This window comes from Electrona antarctica, assembly GCF_951216825.1.
Source record: "Electrona antarctica genome assembly, chromosome: 15".
In the NCBI taxonomy this organism is placed as follows: domain Eukaryota; kingdom Metazoa; phylum Chordata; class Actinopteri; order Myctophiformes; family Myctophidae; genus Electrona; species Electrona antarctica.
This window is the reverse complement of record NC_136796.1, coordinates 26,593,638-26,614,738: the sequence shown is the minus strand read 5'-3', so window position 1 is coordinate 26,614,738 and position 21,101 is coordinate 26,593,638. Positions and strand designations below refer to the sequence as shown.

General features: G+C 41.3%; 3 protein-coding genes across 4 annotated transcripts; 2 read left to right on the top strand and 1 right to left on the bottom strand.

The window, feature by feature from the left end:
- Positions 1 to 252: 252 nt before the first annotated feature.
- Positions 253 to 7,894, top strand: LOC306938013 (free fatty acid receptor 3; the record flags this gene model as incomplete). Its single annotated transcript, XM_079522036.1, has 2 exons — positions 253 to 1,245; positions 7,805 to 7,894. The coding sequence occupies 2 exons, from the start codon at positions 253 to 255 to the stop codon at positions 7,892 to 7,894; spliced, it is 1,083 nt and encodes a 360-aa protein (XP_079378162.1).
- A 24-nt stretch (positions 7,895 to 7,918) lies between these two features.
- Positions 7,919 to 8,929, top strand: LOC306938012 (free fatty acid receptor 2-like; the record flags this gene model as incomplete). The annotated part of the gene is made up of 1 exon (XM_079522035.1): positions 7,919 to 8,929. One exon carries the CDS (start codon positions 7,919 to 7,921, stop codon positions 8,927 to 8,929), a length of 1,011 nt encoding a protein of 336 aa, XP_079378161.1.
- A 2,504-nt stretch (positions 8,930 to 11,433) lies between these two features.
- Positions 11,434 to 19,406, bottom strand: usf2 (upstream transcription factor 2, c-fos interacting). Of its 2 annotated transcripts, none has more exons than XM_079523499.1 (11): positions 18,514 to 19,406; positions 17,661 to 17,704; positions 17,178 to 17,287; positions 16,150 to 16,269; positions 15,566 to 15,725; positions 15,208 to 15,295; positions 14,913 to 14,957; positions 14,323 to 14,381; positions 14,063 to 14,157; positions 13,567 to 13,695; positions 11,434 to 13,303 (listed from the first exon to the last, which is right to left on the bottom strand). In XM_079523499.1, the coding sequence occupies exons 1-11, from the start codon at positions 18,549 to 18,551 to the stop codon at positions 13,214 to 13,216; spliced, it is 978 nt and encodes a 325-aa protein (XP_079379625.1). In that variant the 5' UTR covers positions 18,552 to 19,406; the 3' UTR covers positions 11,434 to 13,213. The 2 variants fall into 2 exon arrangements, with proteins under 2 accessions (XP_079379625.1, XP_079379624.1); XM_079523498.1 differs by having other exon boundaries at positions 11,611 to 13,303; positions 14,051 to 14,157; positions 18,514 to 19,399.
- Between the last annotated feature and the right edge of the window lie 1,695 nt (positions 19,407 to 21,101).

Genomic DNA, 21,101 nt, shown 5'->3' with positions numbered 1-21,101 from the left:
CCGCTCGGCTCAGCTATATGTTGTTTACAGCGACAGAAAAGCGCCCGTTCTACTTCACTGGATTATATGACCTCTGCAATGCACCGTTCATAGAGCAGGGAGGACAGAAGATGAAAAGATGAGTATGAGTGACCATTTCTTCAGACGCAGGGTGGTTGAAGTGCTTCTGTACAGAAAGTGTGTTGAAACTCTCTAGTTTGCTTTCAGTTGGATGTAACGCCTACATGTTGATTGCTGTCCTTGACCCATGAGATGAAGATAGCTGTCGACTGCATCGCTCTGGCTGTTTACACCTTCACTTTCATACTGGGCCTTCCTGCCAACATTTTTGTGCTCTTTGTGTACGCACGCAAGGCCCACAAGCGAGGCACCACCCCTAACGTGGTCTATGCCCTCAACCTGTGCATCGCCAACCTGGCACTGGTTGGCTGGCTGCCCGTCAAGGCCCTGGAAACTGTGCTTCAGGAATGGACGCTGCCTGCGCCGCTCTGCCCAATCTACAGCTTCTTCTTGTTCTCCTCACTCTATGGGAGCTGCCTGTTCCTCACTGTTGTGACAGTCGGCCGCTATCTCAGCATCGCCTTTCCAATTACCTACAAGCGATATCGCCGTGCTCGTATTTCCTGCTACATCAGTGCTGTCCTGTGGGCCCTGGTATTCATCCACCTGGGGATTGGCCTGGTGGCCGAGGGAGGGGCCCACTTTGTCTCAGAAGGTGACAATAAAGCCTGCTATGACAACTTCAACCCCTCTCAAATGGAAATACTGCTGCCTCTGCGCCTGGAGATGGCCATCATGCTGTTCCTACTTCCTCTGTTGGTGACGGCCTTCTGCACCCTGCGCTGTGTCATTATTGTGTGGCATTCCTGCTTGCCTGCCCCAGGGAAGAGAAGGGTTTTAACTGTGGCTCTGTCCACACTGGCTGTGTTTGTGGTGTGCTATGCGCCTTACAATGCCTCTCATGTGGTGGGAGTTGTGTTGAAGGACAATGTCTGGTGGAGGGGAGTGGCCATGCTGACCATCTCCTGCAACATATTCTTGGAGCCTGTGGTCATGCTCATGCTGTCGCCAGCATCCTCCCAGGGCATCATGGGGAGAGTCTGTGGGCGACAGAGCCGGTTCAGCAGGATAGTGGGGCTTCAGCGTCCATGTAACACAACAGGCGCTCTGGCCAGTGTCCAGGGAGTGTCCACGTTATCTGAGCGGAGCCACCCTGAAGATAATCTGACCAATGTCAGTCAGGATGTAAGGCAAAACATTAATGTTTATGTTGTTAATGTAAAATAAATCCATACAGAGAGAAGTTATGACACAACCCTGGACAGTATGGCAGAATATGACTTATTTGATGCATACCAGTAGGGGACAATTTCTCAGAAGACCCCACAGTGGCGTGGACCCTTCTGAGAAATGTTTATTCTGTACGTATCTGTACTGGATTCTGCACATGAAATGGGGCGGAGAGCTAGTCTAGTCAATCTAGTCAATTTCTTTGCCTCTGGAAAGACATATGCACCTTCCTGGAAGCTTAACTTGTTTGGTTTATGCTTTTGTCTGCACTATCATTGTGGCATAATATCCAACATTTTGTCCTCTGCTCTTAATCTTCTGTAAAAGAGAGACGTTGAGAAACAACACATTTTGACCACAAATCTAATTCTAGGCCGGCAATTATTGTTACCTCAAGAGTTGCTGTGGATAACAATTTACACAACGTACTAGTATTGTTTTGAATGTATAAATTGAGACCTGAGTTTTTGAACAAAAAGGTAGCATTTCAAGATATCACTGAACAAACATGAGCCAGCATCAGAGAATTGTGCAAACCCTGTATTAGTACTAGTAGTGCTCTACAGTAAATATCTGAAAATAACCGATCTACAAGCTCACAGTGCGTAAAAACGCTGTAGATCTTCTATTTTTGCTGAATGTTCACCCCAGAATAAGGACGCATAGGGTTCCTATGGTTAAATAGCAAATCTGTTGTAGGCTACTAATAGGCAATTAAACGTTTTTAAATATTTAAAATGACAAAAAGTATTCTTTTGAATATTCTTAAATAAACATGCTCAGTAGCTATAGGCCTACTGTATGTGTCCTTGTTTTATGTTTTCCTCAATATTTTAGATAAGATAATAGTACAAACAAGTGGTTATTCTCAATCATAACAATTTACCCTTTTGGTTTCCAAATGGAAGATATGATTTACCTTATTTATCATGAAGTAGCAACAAATTAAATATTATTTCTACCACTCTGAAACTATTAATGATTATTTTGTTGTTGAGATGTCTTTCAAATAAATGTTTAATTGAGCAACATTGCATTTTGTGTTACATTTCATTTGAGTAATCAGCAGAATTAAATGTATAACGGTAATTCTAAAATTGATATAGTCACTCACCGGTAACCACACAATTTAGTTAGCTACAAAGTGTATTGTTATATTGATGAGATAACATACTGTAGGACGTAGTCTACATGTTTAGTCACAGGGGTGGTCATTCCGAGCCATTGGTAAGATGCGTGAAGCTAAATGTTTTTATATATTTTCTGTGTACAAAGTGTTCATCCCAAAAAGGTGGCCATAAGGGCATAGGTGGCAGCTGGTGCCACAGATAGAAAACCCATTCATTTTCGCCATCCTGGTGAATCATGGCCATAAAACATTGATTCTGTGTAAAAGATATTTGATTGAGCCAATGTTTAGAAAGAAAGAAACCACCCAAAACAAGATGCAGGCCATCACAGCGTAGGTCGCAGATTACTATGAAAACCTGCGCCACCATATATGGCCGTCAGTCCATCACACCTCGTGACACGTCACGTTCATATATGGCCGTCTCCATATATGAAGATCACATACGATACTGACCTCATCAAACCCTGGATAGCCTGGAAAAGACTGGATCGTCCTAGATCTGCATATGGAGCTAGCCAGCAACTCTACATCTGACCTCAAACCCTTAGATCTCCATATATGGAGCTGACCTGACATTCCATGTATTGATCCTACCCCACCCGTCCTTCGATGTCTCCTTTTTGACTGATACCTGTCCATTCAAACTCTAGACGGGCCCGCCCCAAAGTCATTAGCCCAGCCGCGCCTAGCAGCACAGCCGCCCTGTTGAGAGTTCTCAACAGGCCCGAAAATTAAGACCTAGCTCTACCTGGGCCCTAACTGGGCTGGCCCAAGGCCCTGCCTGGCCTTACTAATTAGCACACATTTTACGCCCTATACCCTGCCGGAAATATCAATTAAAAAAAATAAACAAAAAAGAAATCCATATATGGGCATTCCAAGACCTGTTGCGACCTTCTCGCCCTCAGGGCGTCTTACTGATATATACTATTTAATACATACCCTTTTTTGACACAATCAAATGTTTTATGGTCATGATTCACTATCTGGTTTGCTGATGCAGTCAGAACTAGAAAGGTGTGCTGAGTACAGCTCTGCCAGAAGGCTTCCCTCCATCTTTCTGTCTGTCTGGGGCATGTGATGACAATAATCTGGGGGATGTTAACCCACGTTGGCCTGATGCCGATTCTAAAATGCCTTCTAAATCCTGACCTAAGTTTTCTGAAAAACTAAATATTTATATAGCAGCATCAAATATTTTTAATTTTTGAATACTGTACATATTGTACAGAACCCCAAGAGGGGTTCCCGTCCAGAAGGGTTATAACACCAAAAGGGGTTCCCACCCAGAATGGGTGTATTGTATGCAAAGACATGGTGCCGTGAGGGAGGGTTATGACAAAGGCTTATCAATGACACGGTCAACACTAGGACAAAAATGATGTTTCATCAGAGTGATTAGCTAATGACAAATGTCCATCCATGGTCTTATAGTTGATTTGATCCCAATTTACAAGTACAAAAGTGACGTCAAAGCACAAGCATAAGAAGTTTGTAAAATGAATCAAATCAATATTACTCTGCTCTCTGGTGGGTAGAATGATAGAACTCCCATTTACTTTTGTCTGTCAATGTCATCTGTTCAAATCCAACTTTGTTGGATTCTTCGGCCCCTTTTCCACCGGTTGGTTCCCAATGGGAACCCGTTCAGTTATTTTTGGTTCATGAGCCAGAGCTCAAAAATTGGAATGTTAATTATGAATTGACTGGGCAAAACCATACCTATATTAGATTATTATCACCATGAAACTTCCCCAATTGAGTACTTACACGAAGACAATGATTTATTTTATTACAAATTTTACATTTTTGAGTGGTGCAAACCACTCCAACAACTGGCTTTGTACCCGTGTTTGTTCGTACCAAAAAAACGAGCATGGTTGCTATGGTTAGCAACCAAAAAAACGAGCATGGTTGCTATGGTTAGTATGTGACGTCACTGACATCACAGATATCACGTCAGAGTGAATCAATCTCTGAGTTAGTTGCACCACTCAGTTCACACGGGTGTGATTTTTAAATATGCAAATGAGGCATTATGTAGGAAAATATGCAAAAATAATCAAAAATATGAAAAAGCTACTACTGTGGAAGGGTTATCATGTATTAATTTACTTGTATTGATCCTATAAACAATTTAATATGGTCTAGTTTTTCCCACCAATTTTGGAGTTCTGGATCATGGACTAAGAACCAAAAAGAACTGAACCGGTTCCCATTGGGAACCAACCGGTGGAAAGGGGGTCTTTCTGTATCCAGCTACAGTACTACCTGTCCTTGAATGTGGCGTTGCTGAGAGATGATGTTTGAATAGCTTGAAAAACAAAGACAGGGGCAGAAGGTTATTACATTTCCACTATCAGGGTTAGATAGCAGTTATTAACTTATTCAGCACATGCAAATTAAAGGGGGAGTGTTCTGATTTGATTAAACAATGTGTTTCCAAAAGACAGTCCATTATGCCAGTATTTCAGAATATCCTATAGGATGACACATGACAATGGAGCGCCTGGTTTCTTGACCAAGTGAGGTAAGCTTGTCATTTTTGATCAGTCTTCTGTCGGCTATTTCCTATCAAGGTCGCCACAGCATCTGCTTATGTTCTCTGCATTTTCCTTTGTCACTAGTCTCCATCCACCTGCATGTCCTCTCTCACTGCATCCATAAACATCCTCTGTGGCTTTCCTTTTCTCCTCTTGCCCATGGCAGCTCCATATTTCGGCATCCTTTTCCTGATGTAGCCCTCATCTCTCCTCTGCACATGATCAAACCATCTCAACCTCGCCTCTCTTGTTTTATCCCCAAACCTTCAAACCTATAGGCTGATCCTCTAATGTAGTCAATTCTGATTTGATTGATTGATTGATTGATTGACATTTTTATTTTACAGTATGTAGAATGGGTACAATTCAAACAAGACCACAAGTCAATACAAAAACTTCTACTTTGAGGACGAAACCATGAAAAGCACTAGGACTTGTTTACATCAGGGTCCTCCATTTTCAATTCATCAGAACATTTAAAGACGTACAAATATATTACGGTCAATCCTAATGAGAATCGCAGCATCCTCCTCAATTCTGCTACCTCCAACTCTGCTTCCTGTCTTTTTGTCAGTGCCACCGTTTTCAAGCCGTACAGCATGGCTGGTCTCACTCACTACTAATAGCATTAGGCCTACATCTTCTCTCTCACTCTTGCTGGTACCTTTCTGTCACAAATCACTCCTTGCACTCTCTTCTTCACCTCTCTTCCACACTCCTTATTAATTTGGATAGTTGACCCTCGGTCCCTAGGTATTAAAACTTCACCTTCTCCACTCTTACATCCTCACTGTTCCACTGTCCTCTTTCGACATTTCTTACTGGGTCCGACTTTTATCTTTTCTCTAGTGCATGCCTCCACGTCACCTTTCCAGACTTTCTTCAACCTGTTTCCTCATCTCACTACGTATCACGTCACGTCTGTAATACAAATTGTTTAATAATGTCTTACTTCACTCTTACGTGAACCTTGATCTTTCAACCATGTGATGTGAATATGTTTATTTTACATTAGTCTGCTCATCATTACATAATGAATTATTTCTGATTTCTAGGCCTATGTTGATATTTTTGTTAGAGATACGTTAGATGAAAAATGTAATTTTGCAAAAACATTCCTCTTCTTTAAGCCCAGGCCAGTCCACACCAATGATTCGCAACGCAATGAGTTGCAACTTGCAACCACTTGCACCAGTCTGAATGACCAATTTCGACCAGTGAATGTTTTCGTCAGGGTCTAGATGTTAGATAGACCCTGACGAAGACCTTCATGGTCGAAACGCATAGGTCCTGTTTTTATTTCCCTTGCTCATCAATAAATGATATAATTATTTTTCACTAAAGACGGAGTGCCTTGGATTCCTTTTTTCTTTACAAGTCTGCATTCCTTTGTCACTAGTCTCCATCCACCTGCATGTCCTCTCTCACTGCATCCATAAACATCCTCTGTGGCTTTCCTTTTCTCCTCTTGCCCATGGCAGCTCCATATTTCGGCATCCTTTTCCTGATGTAGCCCTCATCTCTCCTCTGCACATGATCAAACCATCTCAACCTCGCCTCTCTTGTTTTATCCCCAAACCTTCAAACCTATAGGCTGATCCTCTAATGTAGTCAATTCTGATTTGATTGATTGATTGATTGATTGACATTTTTATTTTACAGTATGTAGAATGGGTACAATTCAAACAAGACCACAAGTCAATACAAAAACTTCTACTTTGAGGACGAAACCATGAAAAGCACTAGGACTTGTTTACATCAGGGTCCTCCATTTTCAATTCATCAGAACATTTAAAGACGTACAAATATATTACGGTCAATCCTAATGAGAATCGCAGCATCCTCCTCAATTCTGCTACCTCCAACTCTGCTTCCTGTCTTTTTGTCAGTGCCACCGTTTTCAAGCCGTACAGCATGGCTGGTCTCACTCACTACTAATAGCATTAGGCCTACATCTTCTCTCTCACTCTTGCTGGTACCTTTCTGTCACAAATCACTCCTTGCACTCTCTTCTTCACCTCTCTTCCACACTCCTTATTAATTTGGATAGTTGACCCTCGGTCCCTAGGTATTAAAACTTCACCTTCTCCACTCTTACATCCTCACTGTTCCACTGTCCTTTTTCGACATTTCTTACTGGGTCCGACTTTTATCTTTTCTCTAGTGCATGCCTCCACGTCACCTTTCCAGACTTTCTTCAACCTGTTTCCTCATCTCACTACGTATCACGTCACGTCTGTAATACAAATTGTTTAATAATGTCTTACTTCACTCTTACGTGAACCTTGATCTTTCAACCATGTGATGTGAATATGTTTATTTTACATTAGTCTGCTCATCATTACATAATGAATTATTTCTGATTTCTAGGCCTATGTTGATATTTTTGTTAGAGATACGTTAGATGAAAAATGTAATTTTGCAAAAACATTCCTCTTCTTTAAGCCCAGGCCAGTCCACACCAATGATTCGCAACGCAATGAGTTGCAACTTGCAACCACTTGCACCAGTCTGAATGACCAATTTCGACCAGTGAATGTTTTCGTCAGGGTCTAGATGTTAGATAGACCCTGACGAAGACCTTCATGGTCGAAACGCATAGGTCCTGTTTTTATTTCCCTTGCTCATCAATAAATGATATAATTATTTTTCACTAAAGACGGAGTGCCTTGGATTCCTTTTTTCTTTACAAGTCTGCATTTGTACACTTTAAGCAGTATACAACTTGAAGAAAAATAACCTTTTTTTGCTATTGCAACTTGTTGCACTGCAAATCATTGGTATGGACTGGGCTTTAGTCACTGCTCTTCAATGTCATGTTCTCCTCTGTGCCGTGCAGTGTTCCATGAACGTCTTTGTGGCACCTGTAGCTGATAAAGAAGCCTCCATGCCAAGTTCCATGAAAGTCTTGCCAGAGTCTACAGTATAAACAAGAGAGTAACCAATAACCACCATGACAATCATCCACCTGCTGCTCTCTGGCTACATAGTCACCTTCCTAATGGGGGTTCCGGCCAACATCCTGGCATTTCACACTTTCTACCTCAAGGTGCGGCGCAAGCCTACCCCCATAGACGTTCTCCTTCTCAACCTCACCATCTCAGACCTCATCTTCCTGACTTTCCTGCCATTCAAAATGAAAGAGGTTTCAGACAACATGACCTGGCGCCTACCCAACTTCCTGTGTCCCATCACCGGTTTCCTGTTCTACGTCACCATCTACAACAGCACCCTGCTGCTGATGGCTGTGAGCGTGGAGCGCTATCTGGGCGTGGCTTACCCCCTCAGGTACTCTGTGGCTCGCAGGCCACGCTATGCTGTGATGGCCTGCATCTTGTTTTGGGTGGTTTCTTCTCTGAATCTCAGCATTGTGTACATTGTTCCATGCTTAGGGTGGATTAAAGGCACGTCCACTGGTTGTGGCAGCAGTAGCAGTGGTGATGACAGTGTCAACAACACTCATATCACCCCTCTCCGCTCTCGGTCAAGCTGCTACAAGGAGTTCAATGAAGATCAGCTCAAAATCCTGCTCCCAGTCCGCCTTGAGCTATTCCTGGTTCTTTTCTGTGTCCCTTTCCTGATATGTTGCTTCTGCTATGTCAACTTCATCCTCATTCTGTCCCGATTGCCCAAAATCGGCCGGCGTCGAAGGCTTCGTGCCATTGGTCTGGCCCTCGGTACCCTGTTGGTGTTTGCAGTCTGCTTTGGCCCATACAATGTGTCCCATGTTGTGGGGTTTTCCCGTCAGGAGAGTGAGACTTGGAGGGATGTGGCGTTGCTTTCCAGTACCTTCAATGCATGCCTGGACCCCATTATCTTCTACTTTTCCTCAGCAGCTGTCAGGAGCATGCTCAATCACTGCTTCCATAACTTCATAGTTAAACTGCACATCTTGAAGTCTGGAAGGGTTCATTGCTGCTGTTTAAGTTCCTCCAAAGCAGACAAGGTAACAGGGCCACCTTGAAGGTTTTCAAGGGATGACCCATTTAAGAATTATTGTTCTGAGAAGGCAGATTTTTGGTGTATCATGTATTAGATATTGTAGTCAATGTGAATTTAGTGAATGTGCATTCTATACATGTGCAGTTATGGTGTTTACAACTCTGTGGCTAACGTGAACATTTAATGCATTTAAACAGTCATGCATTTGCCATGCTGGCAGGTAATGTGCAGACATCTCTCACACACTTTTCAGTGTGTGAGAGATTTGGGGTGCACACACCAAAGGTCCGACGTGCGTAAATCACCATCGCTCCCTAACATGCGTTGGTCCGACAGGCGTTGCACCTGCGGTTAGGGTTAGGTTAGGGATTTGGGTTAGGTTGTCGGTCTAATGACTGACGGACCAATAGTATGTCGGAACTAATAGCTGGTTTTATGATGATTCCTTTTGATGTTGATACTGTGTGCAGCCTGCAGGCATGCTTTTCTTTATTATTTCATTTTGAGTTGCATTTTGGAAGCAAGTATGTGTATGTAGGACAGGCAATCTAAGATTTGGCCCAAAATAAATAGTAATCGTTCAAGGTTTTTTGTATTATCCTTAGGGTCTTCCAAATAACATATTAAAAATTGATGGATTGAACATTTTTGGATCTTGGTAAATTCAGGGGTTGAAAGTTGGGGTACCATTTAAAACCTATAATGGACATTTTCTAATTTGAATTATGCCAAGTAGCATGTGACGTGTCAAACTCAGGTTTTCATGATTCTGAATCCATTCCATTTTGAACAAAAAACACTCCTTGGGCTAAAAAGGACCATAGCCGTCATCACAAATGTGATGAACAAATGTGATGAGGTCACACGTTTTTAGCCCAAGGAGTGTCTTTTGTGCAAAACTAGATGAATTGGACTAGACTCATGGATTCAGAATCATGAAAACCCCCTAGTTTGACATGTCACATGCTACATAAAGCAAATGAAAATGAAATCTTGAAAATCTAATGGTATGGTCACATATATGCCCCTATAAAAGCAATTGCTCAATACTGACAGCCGGTCAGCAAGTGGATTCATGAATGTATATAGACAATATTTTAGGCCAATACAAAATAAATATATACAGTGTATATACCAACTTTCCCACTTTAAACAAAAGAAGCCTGTTGGCTGACTATTAAAACCCTTTGTGACACTGGCTGAAAATCATGAATGGGATTAGTAGACTTTAAGGGCCCTTGTTGATGGCCTATTAAAGCCCCAGCTCCGTTTGTGCTTGAATATTTAGAGTAACCAACTGATACTAGCTGTGTGGTCGCAGCTATAAGAACAGTGAGTAACTCACTAAAGGCCTATTCATAGTCTGGATTTTCGGTGGTGAGGTGACCACCGCTCCGGTGGTGAGCTGACCACCGGAGCTGAAATAACGTTGAGCGGTGGTGAGTAAAAACAGAGAGAAGGGCTGGAGAAGGGCTCGTGACGTCATGTTGTAGTTCGGTGGTCACCTAACCACCGAAAATCCAGACTATGTATGAGCCTTTAGTCACTATAGCACCACCATCCTGAGAATTGGCCCCATATTTGGGTCTCTGTGTACATACAGGTATATTGTTCATTTTTTGACATGGGAAGGCAGCTTTAGTAAGCACAATACTGACCATAACAAAAGGCTAGCCTGATCGACTAATAATACAAAGGAAAAACGACTACTGGTCCCATCTGTGACTTCAACCTTTGCAGATTTACAAGCTCACAATGCGTTGCGTTGCAACACGCTGTTAGCTTGTGGATTGTCTATTTTAGGTGTGCAACATGGTGCACAACAAGTTTATATCAGGTATAAGTGGTGTCAATGAACAAAACAGTGAAAGATTACATATTCATCATGTCATATGTAATAAAATTAAAACCAGCAAATAATTAATGTAAGCATCACGGTTTTTTATTGTACTACCAGAATTATTCATGCCAGTGGTTAAAATTCCATGCTTTGATTGCTTTCAGTGTAGACAAAACATGGTCAGTTACAAAATGCCATTACTTAATTATATTCTTTGTAACACCCTCAGCAGCACATTGTGCTCCAGTCCTGTCTTAACCATAAAATTGACATCAGCACTGGTTCCCAAATATTCAGTTACTGGGAAAAAATGGAATATTATCATACATCTATGATAATACTACCACAGGTCTCCACTACAATGTAACTATTGGTAAAGCCTGATGTAAGCTTTAGCATCAAAGTGCCAATGTGCCATATACTATATGTATTTTCAACTAAAATGTGTGATGCATGAATTTTTTTCAGTGTCGCTGAAGCATAAATCAGCCTTAAAGCTATAATCTCTGGGATTTATTGTAATAAATACAACTTTATTTGAACCAATCTGTATGGTAGACTAGAGTATGCAGTGTTTGGCAGTGGTCTCCCTACTCTTCCATTGAGAAACTTAGACTGGTCTTCTGCTGTCAGGTAGGACACAGACTGGTTGATAATGTCAAATTTGAAGCACACAGCGCACCGAATTGAACACTAGAGGTCTTTATTGTAGTTTGAACATCGTTGCAATTACCACTCTCCATCTGGGTTGGGAGACGTCAAACATAAAACTAAGGATTGTAGTTTTAAGAACCTGTTGAAATACGGAAATGCTTTATACTCCAGTTCTGTGCATTAAATCAGTGACCTAAAATAAGCAGATATACAAACGTACCATGATTTAATGCCCAATAAAAACTATTTACATTTTCATAGTCAACCAGATATTCTTATTTTGATACACATACTGTACATTGCACCAGATTTGGGTCACAAACAAATAACGGCATACAATAAAAGACTGCACCGAGTTTGGGAACCACTGCCAGTGTACTATCCCAATTACCTGAGCTGTTATAAACTGTCTCCAACATGCTTCTACTAAGGCTTTGTGCTAAAAAATAAAACCTACATGGTTCTATCAAAGACCTTACACTTTGATTGCCAGAGAAGTGTTATCATTGTTGATACTGCCACGGCACCATGTTCATAATGCATGTCCCCCACAGAATAACATTCATTCCTCCCAGCCAGTCCCACTGTAACACACACGATGAGGCATTTCCTAGAAAGTCTGACCAGGGTGTCAATACATTTTAATGTCACATGCTTTTTTTTCTTTCCAAGAGAGCTGCAACTGAGGAAAATATTAAAGTTTTCATTACAAAACAAAATATTTTAGTCAAGTAAAATAAGTGTGGTGAGAGGCTTTGACTCCGTTGGTTTGACTGTGTTTGTGTGCGATAATGCCGCACAACTGAAGAGGAAAAATCAGGCCTTAATGTTTCAAAGCCCTGAACTGGCTGGGAAAATCAGCATAATGAAATGTAATGCAATATATTTCCAATGTTTAGAATGATGCTCTGCCATACAGAACACAAAAAAATGCAAACGAAAACCTTAAAGCCGTCAGTTTTATGATGCACACGGTACATTGACAGCAAACCTAGCCATACCAACAGTGATGACAAATGGATGAAGCTAAACTGATTTGCCTATAATTAGGAGGAAAAAATATTTTGTAACAAAATGCAGGCCTGCAACAAAATTCAGCCCAATATAACCCATTTAGACCTAGTTTAACCTATACATTGTTCTGTCTCATATACCAACATAATTTATAAATGTATTTTTTTTATTAATAAGAATTTGAAGGTTTTCAGAAAACCTTAGGTTAGGTTTCAGGAGGCGTTTTTAGAATCGGCCTCAGGTCTAAATGGGTTAAACTAATATCTACGGCAACTGTTTTTCCTTTGTGTGTGTATACACACACACACACACACACACACACACACATACTGAATATTCACTGAAGACTAATAAATTAAAAAACAAATAGATGTTTTCATTCTTGTCAAACAAAGTAATCCAAAACACAGCAAATGTTGAACAAAGCAAAAGGAAAAAAACAAACAATAGGCCAAAGGATAAATTCCAAAAGAAACACTCAATATTAAGTCCATAATTTAAACTAAAACAATGAAAGCATGGTGGTGTATCAACATTGTTTTCCTTTAAACGGTGGTGGGAAGGTGAAGTCAGTTAGTTATTCATTTCAGCATCCAGTCTTGGAAGAGGAAAGCTGGGGGAGACTTTGCATTTCAGCATTTAGTTCATTTATTGTTTTATGAGAGGCTGCATGGTGGAGGACACTTGCAATTTTCTCCTCTCAATATTCTTTTCGAGCATTGTTCAAGTTGGCGAGAGTATCTGTGGTTTGTTTTCCGTGAGGTGTGTGGGTTTGTGTATTGAGTTCAGAACCTCGTGTCACTGTGGTGTTGAATCTCCATTCATTTCTATACCATGCTGTTGTAGCTGCGCTCGAAGCAGTGCGTTGTCGTTTTTCAGCTCTTCAATCTAATAAAGAATACAAAAATAAAAAGTACAAGGAAGAATAGGTAAGAATGCACACTTAATGTGAAAGTGACACTCATTATTTAGCAGAACTTGAGGAACAGTTATTTTATTGCACATTTTCTTTCTAAATGGAGCTATAAAGGTTTTTAAACATTATCTTTACGTTACGAGCTAATATTCTTCTATTGATCAATTAATTTAGCAAAGTAACATCACAATGTGATATAATGAATAGTACAGTTAGTGCTTGAAGGGAAGTTCACCTGTTGTCTAAGCAGCTCGTTGTCCACCTGGACTCTCTCTACTTCTTTGTAACTCTCCTGTAGTCGCTGGTTATTTTGACGAAGCTCCCGGATGTAGTCACAGGCCTTGGACAAGATGCCTCCTTTACTCTGAGGAATGGAACAGAAGGTTATAGTGAATTACTTATAACTACATTCAAATCAAGTGTTCATGACTTCCCTCCAATTTCTTCGACCATGTCTCTTACATTCAGTTATGTCTATAACTAAGAGAACCCCTTCATGTAAATCACTGGTTTACAAGGCAAATTACTAGTAGTAGTAATTTGTTCCTTTACACTTCAGGAACAGAAGAAAATACACATGACAAATTCAATATAATTTCAAGCAGGGCGTCACACACACTCACTCACTCACACACTCACTCACTCACTCACTCACTCACTCACTCACTCACACTCACTCACTCACTCACACTCTGAGAAAAAAATAAATCATGGTCAACCTTTTGACTCACCGCACCGGTCTTACTGCTGTCTATGTTACAGTCAGGGATGATCTTTGACAGGGTGACAATCCAGTTGTTGATCTTGTCTCTTCTCCGCCGCTCCACTACAGAGAGACAAAGCAACTCATATTTAATTGTTATTCAACAAAACTCTCCATAATTGCACATCCAAATGTGGATTCATAACTATATCCGCTTTAATACAAGAAACAAACAATACTATGTATTGGTAAATGTCGTTTTGTCTATATGAATGCATATAGTAATACCTTCATTGTGCTGTGCCCTTCGTCTCTCATCCCTGGGTGCACGCGGACCCTCCATTTTCCTATAAAGCAACAACATATTGAAGCGACTGACTTTTGCACTTCTGATAAAGGTTGTAACAGTATTGAAAAAGTCTGCATAAAAACGATACAATAAATGTACAATTTATAGCATCAATTTATTTTACTGCATCTGTGACACTGTTATACTAAAGGAAGGGAATATACATTTTCATGCTACATACTGTAAGTAATTACTCATATTCACATGCCAGCCATTTTGCCCTTGTGTCATACTCACAGGCCACCCCCGAGTATGATGTAAGAACAAAATAGCGAGCATGTGAATATGGTCAATGACCCCCTGAGAGGCTTCAAATCAAAAGATCCAGTTGATTGAATGTTGCCACTGGTTGGAACACTGGCCCCAAAATGTTTTCTTTATAATCAACACACAGGAACACTAAACAAACACCACCTAGCACTTATCACAACTAGTAAGAGTAACCACAGGTCTGTCTCTAGCACACATGATGGGAGTAGGGCGGTGGGAAGTGAGGGTACATTGTAGGGGATGTCAAAGTTCTCCTCACCAGTTTGTATTGCCTTGCTGCAACATCTCGCTTTCACCAAGGTCTCTGGGGATGGCAGGTAAGTGGGACAGATTTTTTACCTTCTGAATCATAACTGTTCCTTTTTTATAATGAATTGTACACAGTCACAAACCAATCATGCCAAACCAGGAAGCAAGAGGTAAGGAATATACCAATCCAATGTGGCATTGGGGAGGGTGGGGAATGTAGAAGTGAGAAGCGTTGTCACCCCATATGGTGGGGTGCTCTGTTATGTCAATGTTGAATTGGACAGATTTAGTTACAGGATACTCACGTGGTGTAGGTGTGTGTGCGAGGTGCAATGGTACGTTGGGTACCGGCTTGCAGTACCTCAGGGGAGCTCATCATCACGTAAAACTGGCCTGAATTTAGAGGGAGAACACATGGGAATCAAACTGAATCATTTAGTTAATGTTTTTAGATTAGAAATGATCAGTGAACAATGAATCTGGAAAACATTAGTTATTTCCCCAATAAAGATGAATAGGAGATGTCTGCTTCATAAAGCAAAGATCCCAAAGAAAACATATACACTTTAATATAAATCTCATCTCTGAATAACTGATCAACAGACACTGATGTGAAGTTGTAAAGGACCCACATCTCTGTCCAAACACATGTGGTTCCCTCACCTCCAGCCTGTGTGAGTGCTTGGTCTGCAGTGGCCTGCACTGAGACTGCAGTAGCGGTTCCATCGGTGACCGCGGAAGCAGGAAAATATGCAAAACGCGTCTCTCCTCCCACAGTCTCTCCAGGGCTTCCTCCATTACTGAAGGGGTTCTGAATAACAGCCTGGTGAAGAGCGAGCAAGAAACAGCAAAGATTTGTGTGACTGATTCATAAAAAATGCCAACGGAACTGAAAAACTCATCGATTGCACTTTTATGAATAGTCAAATGATTAGAGATTTTTTTCCCAAATCACGACATACGCCTCAAGTTGGTCAGTGGTGCAATTATTCTGAGTCATAACATCAAGGTCATTCTACTTTTCAATGTGGTGCCATAAAGGGTAGTTACAGGTATTAATTAACTCAGAGGATTTTCTTTTAATTAAACATCAAGCCTGATATATACTTTGTTGCAGGCCAGTGTCCAGCACTGAAAGTAGCTGATCTAGAAGAAGCCATCGTGTTGAGAGTGAGACTTGTAGATCATCAATTTTCGGCATGGGACACCATTGTATGATGGCGTATAAATCATGCGTTACTACACACCTGTGCAACTGCTTGTTGCGCTCCAGTGAATGCTGCAGTAGAAACCACACTGACAGCTCCTGCTCCGTCCTGTGCTGCCTCTAACTGTTCATCAGTCACCTGTACCACACGGTAGGTCACCTGGGGAGAGGAAAGAGATATTTATAGTCGACTACCAATCTCTTAGTCGATAGTCAATGTTTTTTTTTTTGCATGATTCGATTTAGAGATTGGCCTAATTTGTTAAATTAACAAATAAAATAAAAAATATTAAATATCATGATTTATCGGGAGAAACCAAGCAAGTATATGTTAAATCAGACATTAACACTTAGAAAGCCAGAGACGGAGGTCTCCACCTTATTAATTAATTACGTCGGATGCCCAGGGCGGAGATTAATCAAAAGACGGAACATTAATCATTCCATAACCGAGCGCACCTCTCTACAGGCTGGGAGCGCCTATTGGGCAACATTCTATGTCATTTCCGGTTGGGACGTCATCCAAAGTGTTCCCCCTCCATTTTAATGGATGGGATCGAAAATCTTAAAACGTGAATAACTCTTGATCTAAATCGTTGGTTGGTGGTTCAGGCATCTGGTTAGGATGCCTCAAGCGTCTCCCTCGGGAGGTTATCGATGCACATCCCACTGGGAGGACAGACAGGATCAGATGGAGGAATTACAGGTATATCTCTAAACTGGCCCTGGAACACCTCAGGATCCACCAGAAGGAAGTGACTAATGTTGCTCTAGAGAGGGAAGTTTGGAGCTCTCTGGTGGAGCTGTTGCCCCCATGACCTGACTACGGATAAGCAGTTGAAGATGGATGGATGGATATATAAATAAACACACTTAAATTTTACATTTGATAATTCTACAAATTAGTTTGACCACAAGCAATACATTTAATAAAGAAAACGTTTCTCCAATGAAGTTGTTCTTTCTCTGTGACCCTGTCACAACACCTTGCACCCTGGGGTGGGTGGGAGGAATCATATACTCGTTGTGTCACAAAATATATTCTCTAGAGATGTATGCAATACTGACCTGTCCCCCACTGTTCTCTGTACGGAACTGGTACTGCACATTGTGGTCACCGAATGCAGCCTGCTGTACATTGGCGATGGTCACTGTGGTCTGTGCTCCCACAGCCTCTCCTGAAAACATCAAATGAGCAACCTATTTAAAAAGTGTAAATATAGAAATACACTACATTCTTGATGACAAACTCCCTTTGTGGATAACTTTACTTGCACAAAACGAATGGATTTCAGAGCCAATTATCCTTCAGAACTACTCCTCATACTAAGCATAATACAAATATAACTAAAATCATAAAAAGACGACATATTGATTCATTCTCAATATAGGAACTAATTGCAGTAAACAGCTATAGTATTTAGTCAATAATGTCTGGGGTGTGTCTGTGTTGCACTGCAGTAATATTCTAGTACTTGCATAGCAAATTAGTTCTCAACATGGAATTAAGCTGTTCTCTTACAGCTGGAATGGAAATAATTAGATTGTTACCTTCCTGTAAATGGACAACCTCTTCTGTTTCCTGTTTCTCGTGACTGGAAAGAAGAGCAGGAAAACAACATTTAATTATATTACATTAATCTAACGAATTCACAAATGTCCTATGAAACTCAGGATTAGTCATGAATCAATAGCGACCTCGTGCGGTGAGATGTGAGGACTGGAGTAACCTAGTAGTCATCATCAGACAGCAATCGCTGTTAATAGAAATTGTTTTGCTACGTTGCCGCCAGTCACCTGAAACTCGTAAATATTCTTGAACAAGAATAGTTACATTAATATTTGGAGTTTTATATTTTGTTTCGAGTCAACGTTCCCTTATAACTGTTAACAATTGAAATTGCACAGCAACGCCCATCCCAGTTTATTTGGCAAAAATATATTTAAAAATAACAAAAGCTCTGCAGTAACGTTAGCTGTAAACTATGGAATCAGTCAGTCAGAAATGCCCCATTTAAACAAAACGTGGCCCCATTTAAACAAAACGTGAACATTTAAACTACTGTGCATCTGCTGCTTTCCTTGGCGAATATACAAGCGACCCAGTCAGTGTCCTCTAACGTTACAACCGCATCTAACGAGAGATCTATTTTGCATTAAATAATATTTTTACGATAATACAGCCTATGCATGCAACATGTTATGTATGCAGCTCGTGCAAGATGCCACATTCACATATCTGTCGGTTACCAAAGAGTGAGTGAAAAAAAAGAGCCAAAGTTATCCTATCCTACGTTTAATGTGTTAACATTGCGTCGCATAGACAGAGAACATGGTGACTTTAGGTCTACTAGGCCGTGGAAGCCATTGCAGCGCAGCAGCAGCCTATCTCGCTCTCTCTTACCTCGTCGAGCTGTCCAAACTCTGTTCGAGCATATCCATGAAGGTTGCTGTTTTAATGTGTGATATTCAGCGACACTGAAATACAGAGATGGAAGTACTGATCACGGGGACAAACACGCGGGTCATGTGAGAAAGACAGTCCAGGACACGTGAGGTACCAACCGGGCAAGGATCTAAAATGGAGACCGCTGCAGAGCTGGGGGGACGTGTTTGCGTCTGCTCTCTCTCTCCCTCGCTCTCTTTCGACCTTGCACTAGATTTTCGGTTATCGCTCCGTTCAGCGTGGAATGCGCGCCCAGTATTATCTGAATAACTTGGTCAAATTAGCAGAGCTATCTTTTGTTTTGGATTAACAGATCTCTAAATGCACCGTATTAGATGATCGACTGTGGATTATTTGCTTGTTTTTTTCCTTCCTTCCTTATTGTTCCCCCTGTCGGTGGCCTCGGCGCGGCGTTACAGTAGAGTAGAGCTTCTGTTCATCCGCGCCAGGCTGTGTCCGATTCCTCTTGCGCGCAATAAGACATGGAGTGGATCTATTGTAGACAACGACGTGTTAAACCCATTTTCGGCTACATGTTGGTGAATTTAAAATTTCAAGAGTTACCAGTTTGATGTCATGGTGTGTGTATTCTTCTTTGTTAATACAGTTGTTGACTGTCGTGTCAAATTATGTAAAGCATTGCTCTTGGCTATATGGTGCTGTAAAGATGTACTATATAATATTGTTTTAATTGTACGAAATACATTTAGTTTATTATAATTGGTACTCTAGGAATAAATTACGGGTGATTTTTTTTTGTCGAAGAATTCTTATCTTTCGAATTCGAATCAATGAATGGCAGCGTTTTCAAGTCCCTACTCAGGTGACCAAGAAGATCCAATCCGGGTTTTCACACGAACCACATGACAAAATGTTTCTGCCGTGTTGAAAACCAACCAACGCAAAAGCATATGCTCAGTCCCCACTCCCCATAAAGCATAGCATAATCCCTTAATCGATATATTGATTTATTAACGTTAGCATAGCTCCAACCAACCTTGCATGAATAATGCCATAATTGTACGAGATATCGGGATCTATTTAGACTACAATGCCTTGTGTGTTGAACGGACTAGTCTTGCAGTTGTCTCGTCTGCAAAGCAGTCAATGCAACAGCAGCAAACCCGTGCTTTAGCTGAGCAGGTGGGTAGCGGGGCTAGCGTGCGCTGTGCGCTGGTAGAGAGCCTGTCATGGCTCTTGTGGTCAACCAGATCAAAAGTGAAAATAAAATTCTGTCAATGTACACAACGAAGATATTGACTGGATTATATAAACACTCAGTCTATGCCATAGCCACGTACGCTACACCTCCACACAAACCATTTGATTTATCATAACAAGTTTGTGCTTCACTTTGTCTTGTTTACAGTTAAAAAATAAAAATACATCAGTACATTTGTGATGAAGAGGCTCTCTCTCACTCTCTCTCTCTGCCATTGGAGCTTACGTAGCCGCACTAGACTAGAGTAGTGTGTTGTTTCCACTGTAGGCAGGCTGAGTCATCAGCACTCACTCACATTCCAAACTCTGGCTCTGCTATTTTCAAATGAAGACTGCACTCAGTGTACTGGAAAAACTTGGTCCGCAAAGACTAATTCACTGTAATGAAGTTCTCACAAAGTTCCCTTTCCCTGTCCAAGCAGTGTTGGTCCAAGACATTTATTGTCCAAAAAAATGGTAAGTAAGTACTATAGGCTTACCTGGGATAGGTCTATGCATAGACCTAGCTGCAATTTGCAACTCTAGATTTTTTTTATAATGGGATGAATCTAGAGTTGCAATACCCTCCATTGACTCAACATTGCAGCTGTAGGGCAAGCTTGAATTATTCTCTTTCAATCTGCCAAGTGTTTGTTTCAGAAAAATCAGACCTGTCTGAAGTGAGTGGTGCTGTACTGTACTGTACTGTACTGTACTGTACTGTACTGTACTGTACTGTACTGTACTGTACTGTACTGTACAAGCCCTCCTCCCTGGCCTGCGTGTGTCTGTGTGTTAGGCTGTGCAACAGTGACACTTGGTGGTGAACAAACGCTATTTTCGTGCTCAGACACAGCCAGGGACACATGTAGCCACACACATAGCTGTCTATAGGAGTGGTTGCACCACTCAAAAATCCACCATAGACATGTTATGAGCTACTTTCTGTCAAGAAATGATCTGCAGGTGATGACATGCGAGTGTGAGTTTAACGTTATTTAAACCTCCCCTCCACTTTGACAGGCTGGAATGGCTTAGGGTTGACGACCCATGTACCTGTCTAAATACTTCCTTAATGTCAAAGTCCACACCCACAACACCAGAGGGACAAACAAAACCATGTGCAACCCAGATTCGGCACAAACAAGGGACTAAATTCATTTTGCTCCTATGCCACAAAAATGTAGAACGCCCTACCAACTGTCATTAAGATATGTGAATTTCTTGACTCCTTCAAAACCGCTCTCAAAGGGCACCTACGGACGGCTGCAATTTGAAACTGGCCCCCGTAAAATCTGAATCCCCCACCCACCCCTTTTTTCCTCTCACTGTATATGTTTTGCCCC